At 41.5% G+C, this 18,717-nt stretch overlaps 1 protein-coding gene across 4 annotated transcripts in view; it reads left to right on the top strand.

Moving 5' to 3' along the window:
• The first annotated feature begins 1,862 nt into the window (after positions 1-1,862).
• mybpc1 (myosin binding protein C1) overlaps positions 1,863-18,717 on the top strand; it is a 32,234-nt gene continuing 15,379 nt past the window's right edge. For 2 of the 4 annotated variants that reach the window (XM_083934820.1, XM_083934819.1), the window contains exons 1-12: positions 1,863-2,126; positions 6,394-6,420; positions 8,792-8,863; positions 9,808-10,023; positions 11,131-11,178; positions 12,911-12,952; positions 13,494-13,535; positions 14,338-14,448; positions 15,322-15,470; positions 15,581-15,698; positions 15,786-15,834; positions 16,464-16,520. In XM_083934820.1, the coding sequence (XP_083790946.1) occupies positions 2,105-2,126; positions 6,394-6,420; positions 8,792-8,863; positions 9,808-10,023; positions 11,131-11,178; positions 12,911-12,952; positions 13,494-13,535; positions 14,338-14,448; positions 15,322-15,470; positions 15,581-15,698; positions 15,786-15,834; positions 16,464-16,520 (953 nt within the window). In that variant the 5' untranslated portion in view covers positions 1,863-2,104. The remainder of the gene's footprint in view (positions 2,127-6,393; positions 6,421-8,791; positions 8,864-9,807; positions 10,024-11,130; positions 11,179-12,910; positions 12,953-13,493; positions 13,536-14,337; positions 14,449-15,321; positions 15,471-15,580; positions 15,699-15,785; positions 15,835-16,463; positions 16,521-18,717) is intronic. The other 2 variants (XM_083934821.1, XM_083934822.1) reach the window with 2 other exon arrangements.

Here is an 18,717-nt window from a genome sequence, read left to right on the forward strand (position 1 = left end):
TTACCCTGGAAATGTCTACTGCAAGAATACTATCTGTCCCCTGAGAGGAAAGCATCATGCAGCAGCCTCTCCACCTGTTGACAAGTATGTGATTCTTTCATTAACACACTCTTGCTGGCCGTTAGAAACCAGAGGGTGTCAGTGTAGTCCATCTCAAGCCTCTCCGCCTCTTCTCTTTCCCTCTCCTGTGTGGTGTGACCTCATGGCTAAATCGCCTCTGTGATGTGAACTCTCGGCCGCCCCAGGCAATAGGCCTACCAAATGGTTTTGTGCTGTTTGTAGCGGACCCACATGATACTTCCCTAAGCCCAGTATTTACTGCTGGAGCCCACTGCGGGTTATAAATGGGCTAACTGAGCTATGAGCGTCTGTTACCAAGAAAGGCCACATACTTTGAAGTGAATAATGAAAACAGTCATTTAAGGAAAGTTCTTAATTAAAAGCTTCCATATCATATGATACTGTAGGTGTCGGCTTGTGGTATAGATCCAATTTTGAAGTGGCGGTGACTAATTTTGGTAAGATCGTCCAAACAAATTTCTGACAGTCGACATATAAGCTGCATTCCTGTGCACAGACAGTATCAATGGCCCCTAAAATAGAGCTGTGCCCCGTCTTGACTGTCCTATTGGGTTGTCTGAGGAATTAATTGTGCATGTTGGACGTGCACTTCCATGTTGAGGTTCATTAACATGCTCAAGTGGTTATGATATTGTTAGATTCTCTGCAGGCGAACGTATAGAAGTTTCAGCACCAGGCGTGCTGTAGCTCATATATCCGGCAGCTTTCAGCCTCGCTGTTTAATCTTTGCGACCTTTGATCAGGGGCCACACCTGATTTATCACTTGTGTTTGACGTGTTAAAAAAGATTAATAAGGACCGACGCAGCCACATCAATAACATAATTCACAATGAAACCTTCTTTTCATGTCATATACACATGTCAAATGTCAAGGTTTATGACAGCTTTTCTAACTATAGGCCATATAACCACCGCCCAGGCATCTCCCCCAGTATTTATTTGCCAGTTTGAAAAGCCTGCTGTTCTTGGACAGCATCCCCCAGGATTAAGCTGATATGTGCCATCTGGCATCAAGTGACCACGTGTCCTCTCAAACTTTTCTTTTATAATAAAGCCACAGATTCTCTGGACGTGTCATGCATCACCTGGGATTGTCGGAAAGTATTACATCAGCCTCACACCTGTGACAATGACGACACCTTTCTGTTTTTAAATCCCCCCCTCCCGAGTCTCCTCCTCCTTCACCTACTTCAGAAGCGCGTTAAAGAAACTCACAGCTGAACCTCTGCTGACATGATCCTGAGATGAGAATCTGGAAGTAATCATGACAAATCGAGTGTGTAACGACACCAACATTTTTGGGCAATACTTTCTTACTCTCTTAGTTGTTTTCCTAGAGTAACATGAGAAGACTGATACCATTGTCACCAAAGCATAAAAATACATACATTGCAAAGGGAGTTGTCTACGTTTTCAGTCTTCATGTTAAGCTAAGATAACCGGCTGTTGGCGCATATGAGACTGGTATCAATCTACTCACCTAACTCTCAAGAAAGCAAATAAGTGTTTTCCCCAAAATATTAAACAGGCCACGCTTTTTTTTACATTTTGTGAAACTCTCAGTCCTGCAGGACTCATAATATTTGCAAATGAAGTTAAACTGCTCCAACTACACAACCTATATATTGGGTTTTAATCCAGTAAGCAAACACAGTGTAAGATGATTTTGATCTATAGAGCTGGCACTGATGCAGCGTCCACTACAGAGAGGAGGAGCATGCCACCTCTCTATATAAGGCCTGAGAGCCTGTCCCTCCTGGATCTGTCACTGGTCCTCCTCTCCTCCCCCACTGAGATTTCCAAACCGTATCCCTGTGCCCTCCTCATCTTCCATCACTCTGGTCCGAGGGGTCCCAGAGGTTTTTTCTTCTACCGTGCTATCATCATCTCTCTCCCTCCAGGACAAGAGGGCTACCACGCCTCGCCTGGCCTTCTGTAGAGTCACATTACTCTGAAAGCACCTCCCGACGTATCTGCACCTTTTGACTCCTTCACGCTTTTTATCTTGGGACTCGGCTCAAGATGCCTGAGCCCACAAAGAAAGGTAGGAGGTTTGGGAGGATGGGATTTGCATGTTCCCTCTAGATGTAACATCAAAGCATGTTTAATTAATCCGATAGAAAAAATATGTACTTTAAAGACCTTTTTTTTAGTTTTTTTTAAAAGATTGGCTTTATATATTTATGTTTACCATCATTGTTTGAGGGAAGCAGAGCCAGGCGACTTCATCACTTCATGGCTCGCCTGCCAGCTTGTTAGGAATCCTCAAAGTGACTTTGACAGCGGTATTGTATTACTGATGCATGCACATTTCTACCACCACAGGGGGGCAAGAGAAGATTTGAGGTTTATGAGCAGATACCATTGTCGCCTGGGGTGGGGTTGGCATACTGGATTGTTCTGCGTGATCTAGCTGAAGAAAGTCACGGTGATGAAGCGCAGTGGGGGAATGTTGATGAGTGCAAAGCCGGACACAAGCAAAGAGCTGTGAAGGATGATGCAAGTTGGGCAAGAGAGAGAGTGAGACGGGCTGTATGAGGATAAATAACAATCTGATTGTGTTTTTCTTTGTGGTGACTGGTGAGAGTCGACCCCCTGGACCATCATTCAACTCCTTATTCAACCACACAGAGAGCACCTTAACCCGTCCCCTCTCCTGCACACCATAATGTCACTCATCTGCACCATCATGTCCATCAACATTCCCTTTTAATCCGCTCTTGTCTGTCATTACGATATGGTATTACTTCCCTCCTCCCCGTTAGCCCAGCTCTTTTGGGGGTCTACTGTCGCCGCAGACATGCCCATGTAGAGGAAATAGAACATTTTGTTTGGATCTCGGAAGCCTTACTGATGAGAGCATTACAAGTTTTTAATAAACTTGTTATCCCCCAAGGGGCCATTGACCTGCCTGTAGTTTTTTCTCTGTTGCACTTTCTAAGGTTGTACCTTTTGGGGGAGAGCTATTCCTTATCAAACTAAGGGTTTTAGGCAAATTTTTGATTTGTGGCTATATCAATAAAATGGACTTAAACAGATTGCTGTACTCTGGAAATTGGATATGTCACTTTCAAGACTGGGTTTATGGAAGCTCTTTTACTGACATCGATATATTTGGGGCCAGCTGCAAACTCCAGAATCCAATTCCTTACATCCAAATCTTATGCAGTCTTTGTTGGTTCAAGAAAGAGTAGGCGTTCGCAACAGCCAAGCATAACCAATGTCCTGAAATTATGTGAATCCCAACTTCATCTTCATTCAGCTTTGCACTGTGGATTGTTCACAGCGCACTTGCTCCCATAGTGTTCATCCACTGCCATAAACATCCCTGATCCCCTCAGAGACAAAGCGTTGAGGAAATAGAGGCAGCAGATTCCAGTCTGCTACAAACACTATCCATAAATAGCTGCATAGCCAGGAGCAGCAGATAAATGAGAGTAGAAAAGTATTGTTCTTTAAATGAGTCTGAACAGCTGAAGAGGAGGAGGCCAGCGCTGTTGTTTTAGACACCCCACTCTCAAGCCTTTAAAAAGTCCGAACCAGAGATGACGGACTGGCTGAGTCGCCGGCAGATCTCTTGGGACCTGGATTCTTGTCCCTGGAATAGTTCAGAATGAGCGCACTTTTAATCCCCATCCCTTGTTCCCTGCCATCTCCCTCCACAGCCGCCAAGCCTCCTCCTCCTCTTTGTCCTATGCCACACCAAAACGGACATCTCCCCGCCACCCTCAGTTCAGGTTGGATCGCTCAGAGGTCAGACACCTCCCCATTAAATGGCTGACCCTGTGCCCAGGGGCCTTACAGTACTGTCCTCACTGCCACTCAGTTTTGGGTTTCATCGTGAACAAGCCCTTGTCTTCACCTCATGATATTTATTGTCCCTAAGGCCCATCACTCTCTACTGGGCTCTGTCCTCCGACACTATCGCATTGTGTTACAGAATACCACCTCGTAAATCAAACCCATGGTAAGATACAGGGGGACGCCTGTCAGCAGCTAATTGCTACCGGCTCTCATCTCTCATCAGAGTCTTAAGATCTCGTAGAAGTTCCTTGTTACTGTCCTTGTCTGACCAGAATTAAAATCAAGAACCGCAACAAGGGTAAACAGTATCATTAATGTTGGCTTATTAGAGCAATATAGGTCTATGTTTGGAAAAATAAAGCTGCTGGTGGTTTGGCTCATGTCAGATCCTGTATGAGCCCTTCTGTCTGCACGCCAGCAGGGGCAACAGCTGAAAATACCTGCAGCCCTGTCAGCTGCACTGGGAGTCCTCAGAGGTAAAACAAAACCTTTCTCCACTCTCATTATCTCAATGGAGATGACACAGAGAGCGAGCGAGGCTCATTCTCGGGTGCATGATGTGACACTGCAGGATTGTGGCCTGGTGGCCAGCGATACATTGTTTTGAAGTGATATGGGAGTGTGGCTAATTTTGACAAGGAATGCTCAGAGGGAACCATTACGAATGGATGGATATCAGAAGCTAAGAAGCGATGGAAGGAAAATGGCCGTTAGAAAACGTCCAGTGCATAGTCAATGGACATACATGGAATTAGGCTTGCAGTATACATAGGTTGGCTTCAAACAGCTGTCATTGAGAAACTGAGACTCAGTTAAGAGAAGAAAGGTTTCTCTGAAGCTCAAGATACACAAAGAGGAGGTACAAGTCTCAGAATATTCACCACACACTCCAGTTAATTTCAGCTTGTTACACATTAGAGCGGTTATTTTCATGTTTCTAAAAGCAATAGTTGTGGGTAGTATGTGGTATTTTTATTGATACAACCTCTGTCGAAGTTACAAGAAGTTTAGACGATACTAAAAAAGTGGAGCTAAAACACTGCAAACCACAGATTGGTTTATTTAGTCATATCTGGGGATAATGAAAAGAGAAAAGTACTGGTAGTACCAGAAAAGTGAGTCGAGCACCATTCAGTGAAAACAGCAATAGACGTGCGTAAACACACAGGCAACCCTGAAGAATTGAGATTATTGAGGTATTGTGTGGAACCTGACAGGTCCAAACACATGATGGCATGTCAACTGAGTCTGTGGTCACTCTAAATATGTATCACTAATCCCCATACGTACCCACGTCTTTCTTCCCATTCCCTTTCTTCTCACACATGCAAATGAATACTGGACTGAAGTACTGCCACTTGATGCTTTAAGAAACGCTAATAGTTGTCAAATTCAGTCTCAAGGATTCAAACTGTCCCACATGCAGAGAGCTACATTGACCAGTCTGGTAACTTGACAATTATCAAGTTATCATGAAAAGCTGGATTTACACTTGGCCTAACACACATAATAAACAGAATACCTCGATTGCCGACACAGGAAAGGGGTGGACGCCTTTCCTGAGCTAGTTTGCTACACCGTTATCATCGACTCGACTGCGTGCCGGGTCAGTCACTGCTGCCCTTTTCTGGTTTGAAAACCAAGTACTGAGCTTGGCGTGTCAGTTCATTTAGATTCACAAATAGACTCTAAGCCAGCGCAGGTTTGTGATTCATCATTACTCAGAGACTAAACACACTTATCGTACTCAAACAGGCTGTATTATGCTCTAATCATATACCCCACAGTCACTGTGTTTAGTGTTTTATTTACTGTGAGAAAATGAGAGAGAAGGGGAAGGTTTGTCTTGTCCCATTACCGAGTAGGAGACTGTCTTTTAATTGTCCTTTCGACATTTTTCATTCCTTATAATCGAGTGATGATCAAGCTGAGCAGAAGATTTCCATTGGAGATGATAACTTAGCCTTTCTTCAACTTGCTCATGTTTGTCTTTATATCAACGGAGACCATTACACTAATCTGAGAAAAGGACAGTCATGTTTCATGACTTGTCTGAAGCTCCCATGAGTACTAGACAGCATCTCATGGCTCTGTGCTCCACTAACCCACTTATAACAACAAAAAGGGGTTAATTTTGTAACCCTGTCATTGCATGCCGAGGGCTGTATGGATGCTTTGATCTGTTGAAACCCTGCATTGAGTCCTGTCGCAGGTTTTGATCCATTCGTATCCAGACATGTTTCTGTGGCTACCCCCACCACCACCATTAGTTTCATAAGTCTAGACAAGGCAAAGGGCAAACAAATGGTGTGTCATGGGGGCCTCTATCATAATTAGTTTAGACAACACAGTGTCTATGCATGCGGAGCCACTCATCCGACACAATGATGATATGGCCAAGTGGTGAATGGATATCAATAAAAGCACAGAGGAAAAGGCATTAAAGGTTGATTAAGACATTCCTTTATCATGTGTGACAGTGATGTGTTTTGTTTTTGTTTCTCTAGATGAGACGCCAAATGGCCAGCCAGAAGGTGAGTAGATGGTGACAGACATCTAATCCTAATCCTCCCTGTCACCTCACAGTCTAGCATATTATAGCTGTACAATGTATGCACACGAAAAGGCATAAGCCGTTTTCTTATATGAACTCCAGACAATGTAGCCCACAACAGGAGACTGTCAGTTGCATTCTCACTTACTGAAAATACTCTGTTTGGTTTAGGCTAGGCGTGTGCAGGAGGCACGACATGACGCGGATTAAATTGTGGACATGTAGCCGAGTCGTAATTTGGTTTTAAACAACCAAGACTGTGGCCGTTCCTTGAATTTGTGCGATGATTTCAGTGACAGCCCTTGCCAGGTGTCTAGACCACAGGTGACTTGCAAGTGTTTTACACTCACCCGTCTCACGTAACAGATACACTTTGATTCTGATCTGTTCATCTGTCTGCACCCGCTCCATCAAGTTTGCGTCTCAGTGTTAGTTTACACTTCAAGTCTTTTTTTTTTTCGACAATACGTGCGTAAATGTGAGGTTAATGCCCATTAAAAGGCTGAATAAGCATATTTATTTACATTTTGCAACCTGGGCAGAACAGAGCGTGCTGTGGCTGGAGCAAAAGCCCAGAGCAGCACACTTTTAATCCCTAGTTTAATCCCACAGACTCTCCCTTCACTTTTGTCCAGCAGCTGGCAAGTAAACTTGGGAACACTGAGGAGCTGCAGTGTTTATTCATGGACAAACTATAAGCTACACTGTAAATTTACTAGTCATTGTCAGCCCTGCTTCTGGACGCTTTGAAATTTGAAGCTTTGAACTTTGAAGTCCCTCCAGTTAGACATTTCTTTTGGTGTCTTTGTCTAAATCACCCTTCTTCTTCACCCTCTGATGTTTGTTTGCGCGAGCCAAATTTTGTGAATTCTCTGTACAGTGACCTGCTCTATTCACACACGGGCTTAATCAGGCATTACACGGACTCTGTTCTGGGGAGCTGGCAGGGCAAAGTCCTTTGGTGTCCAATGCAACGGACTCAGACATTTGCATTTTCAAATACAGCTCCCCTAGGTAATGTCAAGTTGGTTAGCAGTGCGTGTGTGAAAGGGGCTACATATTTATCCAAACAAGTGTAGCTGCACCTGTGAAAGGACAAAGTGAAGAAAAAGGAAACCGACTCTTTTTGAAAGGGAATACCTTCAAATCATGCACAGCAAACACTTCCTCTTGTTTGCACTAAGTGTTCAGGCACTGAACAAACTGAACACGTCTACACATGGAACATAATGATCGCAGCGCCGAACTTGGCGGGAATGTGCAAACATAGTTGAATAGGAGTGTAAATGTGGAGCCAATAGTCGGCAGTATGGAAGTGCTGCTGTGCTTCAGAGCGATCTATGGCGATGACCAAGCTGTCATCATCTCTGACATTCCTCTCGCCAGCCAGCTGATCCCCCTGTGTTGATTCAGCTGACGCCCTGGCCGCCCCATGTGAGCAAGTTGCTGGCATGATATTGGCTTTTTGCCGGCGCTGGGGTTTGACCTTGGAGCTGCAGCATCTTGAGGCTCCAACGTGGTCACAGAGGCGGTCGGGGGAGCTCAGCCACAGGGTGTAACTGAAAACTATTGTCAGATGAATTTCTTTAGCCTAAAAATGCAGGTAGTCTCTTAGTGGTAGTTTAGAATAGCGGTGCACCGGCTCATGATTTCCAGTGATGGGCGATTAAACGTAGTTGTTACATATTACTCACGGAAAAAGTAAATATGTAATTTCACTAATTACTCAACATCAAAAGGAATAAGTTACATTACTTGTTACATCACCTTGGTTACCCAGTCAAAGGTGCTTTTAATCAATCAACAAATGCAACCATGCCTCGTCTCAAAGAGATCATAACACTTAAGGTATATAATGAATGCACAACACTGCCTGACAACGCACGACACTTCCAGCATGTGTAGTGGTGGTGTTAACAGGTAAATCTTACACTGCAAGCACACCACAAAACCCTAATGGAAGTATGATTTGCTCTTTAGCCTTGGTATTATTTGATCGTAGTGTGTTTATTAATGTGCATTTTAATTGTGAACCTCAATGACATTTGCATAATCTTAATCTTGACATATTAACAGCAAATTTTGTATTTTTATAAGCAGGAAAATACAATCATGTTTCCTGTGTTGTATCAAATGTGAGAATGGTCTGAAAAATATGATTCACTGCGATAAAGTGAATGATTATGTGCAGACAGGTGTGTGTAGGTGTGTGTTAGTACACGTTTGTGTGTTTTTATGTCTCTTTGTGTGTATGTTTGAGTGCAAGTCTGAGAGAGGCATTGCAGATGCTGAAGCTTTGTGCTTATAAAAAGCAGCTGTTCCATCCACCACTATATTTGTCACACGCTCAGAAAGTGTTGCCCCAGACAGTAACGGTGCCCTGCCCCTACCTGAGATTTCCCTGGAGATATCTCCACCCCCAGGTGGGTAACCCCTGACGTCCCCTTCACTTGCCCCAGAATGTTTCGTTCTTTTGCACATCGCATTCACATCACGTGTTCGTTTGGAGTGTGTTATCACAATTTTTTTCCTACTTAATTCACGCTGAGAGGCCTGAAACTGCACTTTCCTTGTGTAGGTATGACTGCTCAACACACAAAAAGTTAATTAGGTTAGCTATAAGACCACCACCCACTTATTGTGCATATGTCTACAAGCCTGCACTGCTCTACCTGCATTTGTCTTGATGCTTGGTGCTGCCAGTAAAACGTGCTGTGGCTGTCTTTGTGTTTGTGTGACTGCGTGACAATTTGAGTCACCACACAGAAGGTATAAAGGGATTCGGGATGTTGGGTTTGACTGACTGTTGGCTCTATTTAAAGGCCACTTTGATTACTGTGAGTCAGTGAATCCCTCCCTCCTTGATCACTTTACATTATAGATATGCAATGACCAGATAGATGCTCCACTGGTGCATCTGATCAAAACATGAGGCACAATGGCATCAAATAGCATTAAAAGCAACTACATTTGCATCAGCCTCAGCAGCCCATTAGCTGTGCATTGTTGCCAGTTAGCACATGTTAGCATGCTAATAAGCTGAATTAAGATGCTGAACATGGTAAACATTATACCTGCTGAACATCAGCATGTTGACATAGCATGTGAACATGCTAGCGTAAGCATATAGTTCAAGAAACCACTGTCTAAGCCTAAGCCCATGCTAGCAGAGCTGCTAGCATGGTTGTAGAATCTTAATAGCGTTTGAAATTACCGTACTTACTTACTTAGATGTCTATTCAAATTGTGGCTATCTGGTCATTAGCTATTTATACCCACCCCGTTTGAGCAAGCATTGCCTTGCAAGGCTACCAGTGGTTGTGCCCGATGCTTGCTGCTCCAGCATAGCGCTTTGTCTGCTATACAGAGGCGGTAGCCGAGGGGAAAGAGCCAGTAGAGACTGATGGGAAGAAACCAGAGCCCACAGAGCCTGAACCATTACAGGCTGTGGTGGCTCAGCAGCCGAGCCCCACCGAGAATGGCTCAAACCAACCACAGCCTGGTGGGGTTGGGGTAAAAGAGCAAACAGAGTCCACTAACTCTACTGTAAAGGAAGAGGGCCCTCTCTCTTCCCCACCGACTGGTAAGTATAGGCAACCTTTTAAACGTGAATCAGTCCCATTACTCTCTCAAGATGCATGGTTATTGTTAACCCCTCTAGCTCTTTCACTTAAAATACCACTGAAACAAGCCCTGCAAGACTCCAAATCCTTTTAGTTATACACTACATGGCTCAGAAGCATGGTAAAATGATCTAAGACCTAGATTTAGTTTAAGTTGAAAGCTACTTTTTATTTTTATTTCCTTTACTTTCTTGCTTAGAAGTCTATGAACTTCGCTCTTACTGTTTGGAGCCATGCACTGATTTATGATTTGCTTTAAACAGTGCTCTAACTCATACATGGCTTTAATTGCATGCAGCCTTCAAAGAAATAAAGAAATATATAAGCACCCCTAGAACTTTATGGTGGAGTGTCCGAGTTTTCAGATGTCTAAAGAAATAATATAGACTAATACACGGGGACTAATAGATTAAGTACCTGCAATGGCAAACTGAAGGTGATGCAATTTGTCTGCAAGGTGAGTCATCAAACTCTTTATTCTATCATTCAGAAACATGAATGTAGAGGCAGAACCAACAAACACACATGATAAGGCGGCCAGACGGTTTCCCTTTATCAGTTTTTATTATATCTTCAGGTGAGTTGGGATTAATTGATTTTGAGAGAAAGAAGATACAGCGCAGGTGAAAAAGCTGAGATTCTTTGATGTTCTTTGTTGCACAGGTTTTCATGCTTTTGTTGGCTTGGTCATGAGCATTTTTGCAAGTATTGGGTTGCATCTGCTGCTTCAAGGTTGATGTTTTTATGATACACCTGTGTTTGTGTGTTTTCTGTGCACCGGGGTGCTAGAGAGCTTGTGCTTTTGTTTCGGCAGCTTCTGGCAATAAGCATTCATGATCCCACACTGTTTTATCTCAAGAAATATAGTTGGTTAGGGTCAAATCACCGATATTTCAGTCTTATTCTTCCTGTCCAGGAGCTGCATGTCAAGCTCCTTTCCAAGCCTTGTCTAGCATGTGATCAATGGCCTTGTTGGCCTGCCATTCTTGTTTCTTGTTGGCCTGACAGTGATGGACTTGGAGCTTTTTGATAGGTGGGTCTATTTGTCAATGACACATTTATTGCAGATGATGATGCTGCTGCAGCCACTCCTCCATCATCAACACCCCAAACAGGTTGGTACCCATGACAGCTCTACCTCCTAATTTATTCCTCACCGTTAAAAGAGGGTTGCAATGGAGCATTCACTTTAAGTCAGGCTCGAATTTACTTCTATCGACTCATAAGTAGCTTTTTGAGAAGAACGATCAAGAACTTTAACTGAATAATGAGTTACTAATAGTTGGTCAGCTACATTGTGGTGATTTAAGAAGCAAAATTAAGTGTTTAAGTCATCCAACAACAGTGTGCTATGTGCGATTCAGCTTCACAGGTTCATGGTTAGTGTTTAGTCAAAAAGGCATTGGCTCAAATCTACTCCACTGTGGAAACATATTTTTACGCATACATTTTCATGTCAAATTGTAAATATTCTTATGTATGTCTGAACATACATGTAGTAAATGTGTGATTTTTCCATGCAAAATACTCAAATACAAGCACATCAACCTTTATTTACTCATCTCAAATAAAGGTATGAATGTGAAAATTACATGTATATATTATATATATAAAATAAATACATGGTTGCTAATTGTGTATATGCATATTAATACACATGCAGATTATTGTTCAATATATTGTTTAAAATACGGTCTATCTATTAAAAGGGAATGCTACAGAAGTTTTTAATATGTTGTTTTTATGTGCCAGGACAGTTTGATATGACACTTCTGATTATTTCTAATCATCTTCTAAACTTCAGCATTAAAGATTACAGTTTCTTGAATTGAATTGAGATCTGATTTCTAGCAGTCGCGGGAGAACAGATCATGCTAACAAATAGCTAATGTCAGCTTTCAAACTTTTCTGGACACTGGCATTCCTTTTTATGTGGATACACGTACTTTCTTTATTTTTCTTTCTCTTGTAAAATACTCAGACATTTGGGAAATTAATTTGCTGTCTTAACATCAAATTTTTTTCTCTGCATCCAAAACCAGAGTACGTATATAGCCTAGCTTAAAGACTGAAAGCATGAGCAAGGGAAAAAGTGAGCTTCTGTCTAAATGAAAAGAAAATACGCTTTCCAACTACTTCAAAGCTGTCTGTATCACATGTTGTACCTTGTTAGCAACCAATTATTTGTGATTTAGATAGTTTGGTGTTTGGAAATGGCACCTTTCACAGAGCTATGCTAACTGTCCCTCTGCATTTAGAGTCAACACTAAGCTAGGCTAAATACTATGCCGACACTATAATAAAATGTGCAAACGTTGGTAAGGCAGCAAATAAGTTAATTTACCAAAATGTCAGAGTATTCTATATTATTTTGCTTATATTTTAATTTCCCTCATAGTAACATGTAACCATTTGGGACTCTCTTAGAGGCAATCCTAGATGCTTCCCATTAAAAAGGCTTGCTAACACTGCTATGCAGTGGAGAAGTTAACCATACATTTGCTGAACGAACCAGTAAAACCAAATCCTTGAAGCCGTTTGTCTTGTAAAACCAAAACATACTTAAAAAAAACTTCTGAAATACATTTATTTTTGTGTGGCGTGTCTGGTTCCAATACTTAAGTCAGTCTTACAAGAGAAAAGGCTTCAAGCATGAGGAATATTTGGTCGGTACGCTTAACTTCTGAACAAAAGACAAGCACACGACTGCTTCACTGAGCTTTTCAATGGAAAACATCCAACAGCTAGTCAAACCGACACTGATGTAGACACAATATCCATTAAACCACCTAAACTAGTTGAGTTTATCCTCATTAATTTCAATGATAACTGTGCTTTTTTTCACAGAGGATGCCAGTTCACTCAAGAAACTCTCAATTGAGCTGCCTAGTAAGAGCCCTCTGTTAAATCCTCCACCGCTTTAGTACCTATGAAACCAGTAGCCTACTCTAAATCAGATCCCCCCACTGTCTGAATGTAGGAAACATGTTGGAGACATGTTTTTTTAAAAGATATTTTGTGTGTTTAGAAGTTAGCGTTTCAATAAGACAAAGTGAAGATGCTCAAAATGTCCTTGCTAACAAATTAACATACACCTATTAATACAAATTATTTTTCTTTACGTTAATTACACACGTCATGGTCTTTGTTTGCTGTACACATAAATGTCCATTTATGTGAATACATTTGGAATTCTGATCATAACAGTCACATCTAGGTTTTGTAATAATAAGTAACCAATTAATATTCAAGATACAGCTTGAAAACAAAACAAAAAGCATATGAGTTTCTTTGGTTCAGAATTCCTCAGGTCAGTGCTTGCAAACCTGCAACTGCTTGTTGGTTTTTTGTTGAGTGTGTGCTTGCTTCCGTGGACTTTACAGTAATATTCCTTACAATATGCTGTAAATTTCTCTCTGTCTTTGTTTAGATGATAGCGTCCCTGTGCCCGCCATGGGGAGAAAAGACTCAGGTAATAAAGTGGTAGCAAAAAAAAAGACTCTAATGGTATTTAAGATGTTAATTTTTTCATGCAGTCCGAGAGGAGTTAAGACCGATATAAAGGCAATCTGATTATGATTCAACCAGTTTCCTGTTTTCCATAAAAGCTGGTCAACGGGGAGCCTTGCTAGCAGTTTAGCGTAATCTAGGTTAATTTGTCTCGACAATATGTTGAGCAACATGAAAAACAGTGTTTTCCTGAAATGAAACACTTGAAACTCCCTTTGTCCTCCATCGCTGCATGTAGGACATGATGGGGAAAATTCAATATTTTAAATTTGCATCAGGACAAAGGATTAAAAATGATCAGGCAGCATTGCATAGACAATTTCGGCAATAGTGAACTTGCATAAAATGTGAAGACGGGCCCACACAACCTCAACTAGATCTGGATAATAACTACATGGCAACAGTGCAATTACTCCACATCCAGACCTCCCTGCAAGAAGACTGGAGCATCAGGAAAATGAAGAAGTCACATCATCTTTTATATTTTGCTGCACCTTAAACGTGGTCTGTAATGCCGATTAGACGCCTTTCTGTGTTTCATATCGTCTGTTTCATGCTTTCCATGTTGCAAAGAGCTTAAATTCTGCTGCTGTATGAGGTGTGATGTCTGAAAGTGAGAAACTGTCTCTGTGTCTGTGTAACTCTCCTCCGGTAAGACTTTTAGATTAAAAGTGAAATGTGGGTGTATGAACTCCCCAACTGTATAGCTATTTTTTGTTCCTGAGAGCACTGTGTCATGTATGTGTTTTTCCTGACTAAACCAGTATGGTCTCTGGGAGATGGGCAGGCCCCAGAGGATCTGGAGAAGCCCATTGACCCCCCGCCACGGTCCACCCTGCTGATAGAGGGCCCCACAAGTGCCTCTGTGCCTGTGGGTGAGTGACAGCACAACAAAGTGGAGTTTAAAAAAAAAGAGCTGAAGATGGTAAAGTCTTTGTTACTTCTGGACAAAGTCAAGCTAGCTAATTTCGTCCAGTCGTTTTGTTAAATTAAGCTTACTTAGCTTGAGCTTCACTTATTATCCTGATTAATGTACAGATGTGAGAGTGCTATCGATCTCTGCAATAAAGCCAATAAGCACGTTGCCTAAAATGGTGAGCTATAAAACGTGGCATGAGCGGCGATAGACTCAGCATCTACATTTAAGCAATTCTTACCTTTCTTGAATTTCTTAGTTAAATCCCTCAGCGCTTCCCTCCAAAGTCCCATCCCCTTGCCCCTGTCTGACCTCTGACACACCCTCCTCCCCTGACACATGCGTTGAGAGAGAAATGCTGCATCCAAGTGCCATGGGAAGTCCAAAGTTGGGGGAGATCGACCTAGCCCGAATTTGCTAGTAGGAGGTCCACTTTGACAGGCATTCCAGTGCACTTTGCCTAGTTGGAGGTCCAAAACTTCGGACTTCCCATGGCATTTGAATGCAGCATGAGCAGCGCAAATGAAACAGAGTGTTGGATGAAAGGCAAGAAGCTTATTTGGACCGAATAAAATGATTGGTCAGACTTTCCCCAGAAATATATGAGAATTGAATATTGATGAGTTTTAACACCTGGTGGATTTCTTTTAGATTTAACTGTGCCAAAGAAAGGTAAGAATTGCTTTAATGTCACACTAAAGAGGTATTTCGAGTGCATGCAGTGCCTCCATAGTTTTGTTAAATTAAATCAGCTTTCAGTGTGACATTATTGATTGGACATTGGGACTGTTGGACTCTTTCTCTGTGATCATATTATAATTTCTGTCTAAAGGTGGAGACATCACCTTTGTTGCCAAGGTAGAGGCCAAAGATCTTCTCCGCAAACCCACTATCAAGTGGTTTAAAGGAAAATGGATGGATCTGGCCAGTAAGACAGGAAAGCACTTACAGTTGAAAGAGACCTTCGACCGACAGACTAAGGTACCGTACAGCTACAGGGAGGCCCCCGCCTATCCAAGCTCCTACAGTATGTGAGCACCACCTCACAGTAGGTGCTGTTAAACCAATTTCTACATATCACCCCCTGGCAGGTACACACATTTGAGATGCACATCATCAAGGCCAAAGAAAACTATGCTGGAAACTACAGGTGCGAAGTCACCTACAAGGACAAGTTTGACAGCTGTTCCTTTGACTTGGAAGTTAAAGGTTTGTTAAAGCTTCAAAGTGCTTTATTTTGAATTCAAATATGTCAAATAAATACAGACTAGCATATGTGTTGTTACTGTCTTACAGAAACTGAGGGCTCACAGAATATTGATATTCGATCAGCTTTCAAAAGAAGGTAACGAAAGAACCGCCAACAGCAACCATTATGAATTCAGTATAACAGTCCAGTATTCCCTTTTTTTCCACTTCAACTGAACAAACCAAGGTATTTACGTCAGAAAATCGGATGAAGTCACGGAAAGAACAAGTGTGATAAACATTTCACCTCCTAGTTATGTTACTGTATGACATTTAAGTGTGACAAGATGGTTGTAATAATGTCATTGACCTTTCTCAAAGGTAATTGCAAATCAACCAGCCAACTCGAATGTGTAGTTAAAGGCCAACCCTTGCATTTGAAATCTCCCCCCCAAACAATGTGTCTGGAAAGCAATGCAAAGCATCCCAGTTTCACAATTTTGCTGCTCAGTAATGTTGCTTCAACATTGCAGAAACACTGTGGCAATATTGCCTGGGACCGCTCTTAGAGTGTCTTACACAAAACAGCCTTTTCAAGCTTTTATCCAGAAAAGACTTTAAAAAAAGTGGTTTTGTGTAAGCATTATAGTAATCCTGTGTTAGCTTGGAGCTAACGCATTGATTGACGCCAGAGCCTTTGCTTTGTGTTGCTGTTTTAGCATTGTTTTCTAGTTCCTGTAACTGTTTCAACTCTGATCTGTATTAATCTCTCCTTGTTAACAACAGCAGTGAAGGACAAGAAGATGCAGGGGAGCTTGACTTTAGTGCTCTTCTTAAACATAGGTGAGAATCACATCCTGACCCTGAATGGATTTCTCCTTTTTCAGTATTTTTAAGCCCATTTTCTTTCCTTTTTTTTGGATGTGCTTCTTTTAAACCTTTTGCAAATTTGATTTGTATACTGCTACTGTATGAGTGGCACATAGATTTTTACAGATGATGCATTATGATATACCAGGGGTTTTCAAAAGTCTGTCACTGTGGGCCACACCTCAGACAAAATTGGCACACATGCGCCCTTGTCTAATTGAAAAAAAAAAATAATAATAATTTTGGTATTGCAGCATGAAAAAGTTAATCTCAATGGATTTTGTCACCTATATTATTTATCTTTGTCTTAGTTTGACTTGAGAGACAATGCATCACTCAAGTTAATTGGAAGTCAGCTATAATTAGAGCTCATGTTTTGTTATTTTTAGTCTATATTTGTTTAAATCTTGGTAAATGGCACCATTGAAGTATGCCAAATTAGCAGTTAGATATATATTGAAAAGTATAAGTCACACTGAATCTAAAAATATGTGTATCCTGTCTGTGTAGTCAGATTTGACTCAGTTATGACTCCGAGAAGGGGTGGGAATTTTGGGAGGCGCGCCTCACAGTTTGAAAACTTCTGGTTTACCGAAGCTGCTGCGGTGGCTCAAAAATAAATACCATGATGCATATTTCAGATGATACAGTGCCACGTCGTAGGCAGTGACACTGTTCACCGCCAAGATTACACATTTATTTTGGGCTTGTCTCTTCTTCTCCCCTACATATTCAGAAATCAAAGGTTAGTAGAGAGAAAATTGTAGGTTTTAAAATGATTAGACCTTACTGCGGGTGAGTACTGTAATCCTGTAGAGTCCCCAGCATGACATGTAGCTCTAGGAATTTGGACGAGCAAGAGTGTTGGCCTACTGTAGCACGGTAACACTTCATTTGAAGGCAGCATTCCTAACCGCTCTGTCAGCAATCAGTAATGATGGAAATGGGCCTTGCATCATAAACACAGGTGGCAGTTACTTCAGGAAGCCTTGAAGTCAAACGGCCACCTTTATGAGGCGGAGTGCACCATTTTGGATCATTAATGATGTGCTACTGGGACACGGAGAATGATGCTGTAAAATAGTGTTATCTCTACATTGTCGTTTTATTTCAACTTAGAAATATATGGCAAGTACCACAATGTTTATTTCAGGTTTCTTCATAATTGCCTGAAAATAAATACAAACATAAAATGGAATAATATTTGACGCTATTCACCTCCAATCTTTCAGACATTTGGGAAAATGTCCATGAAAGAAAGGGCTGTCTGGATGTTCTTTATGTAAACTAATGAATACACTTTATTAACTGAACTCACAACCTCTAACATCTACATTGTCATTGTCTAACACTGTCAGAAGATTTCTGAAGTGATCACTCAAACCAACAGCAAACAAAGGGATGGGCCCGTTCACAGGAGGAATATGAAAGATGCTTAATCAACATTAAAACTCTTTGTTGCAGGTTCCCCCTAAATCCCTGCATGCTGCATTTCATCTTATTACACCACAATAAGTTGAGCAATACAGCATTTTTCTCCCAAGATAGAGACAAAAGGTCTTCTTTATTGATCTGCATTCACTCTTGTGTGCTGATTTAATCCTTTTAATGTTTCCCCATCATTCATCAATGCATGTTAGAACCCTTAAAGGGGCATTATTCAATCATTATTGTGGATTCAATGGCAACCCTAAATGTTAGAATATTAAAACAATAAGAAAAGCTGCTGAGTGGCCCTTTGTGTGGCACAGATCTTAAAAAATCTCATATTCAAAGAGATTTTGTTTGTATTATGCAAAACAAGTACCAATACCAGTACCCTTAAGTAATACCGATACCAGTAGAGTTATTCATTTGAAAAACCACTCCACCACTCCTCGCATTTTTATACAAATACATAGTGAAATTATTTGATGGCACACTGAACTGCCAACTGTATAATATGTAGCTGCTTCGGTAGTGCGCCAATCACATGTCGCAAGAAATCAAAGAATTGTTGTGGTGATTGGCTGCGAGCGAAACATTAAAAATAGTCTTTTTTTCTAGCTCTGGATACAAAAAGGATTGAATGCAGGTACTGGAGATGTTCTGATTATATTTGTGCCGATACCCAGCCCTACATAGAGTGTGATAGATGTTAGAAATACTCCTGCCATTGCATTTAACAAAG

The sequence above is a fragment of the Echiichthys vipera genome (genome assembly GCF_963691815.1).
Source record: "Echiichthys vipera genome assembly, chromosome: 20".
Classification (NCBI taxonomy): domain Eukaryota; kingdom Metazoa; phylum Chordata; class Actinopteri; order Perciformes; family Trachinidae; genus Echiichthys; species Echiichthys vipera.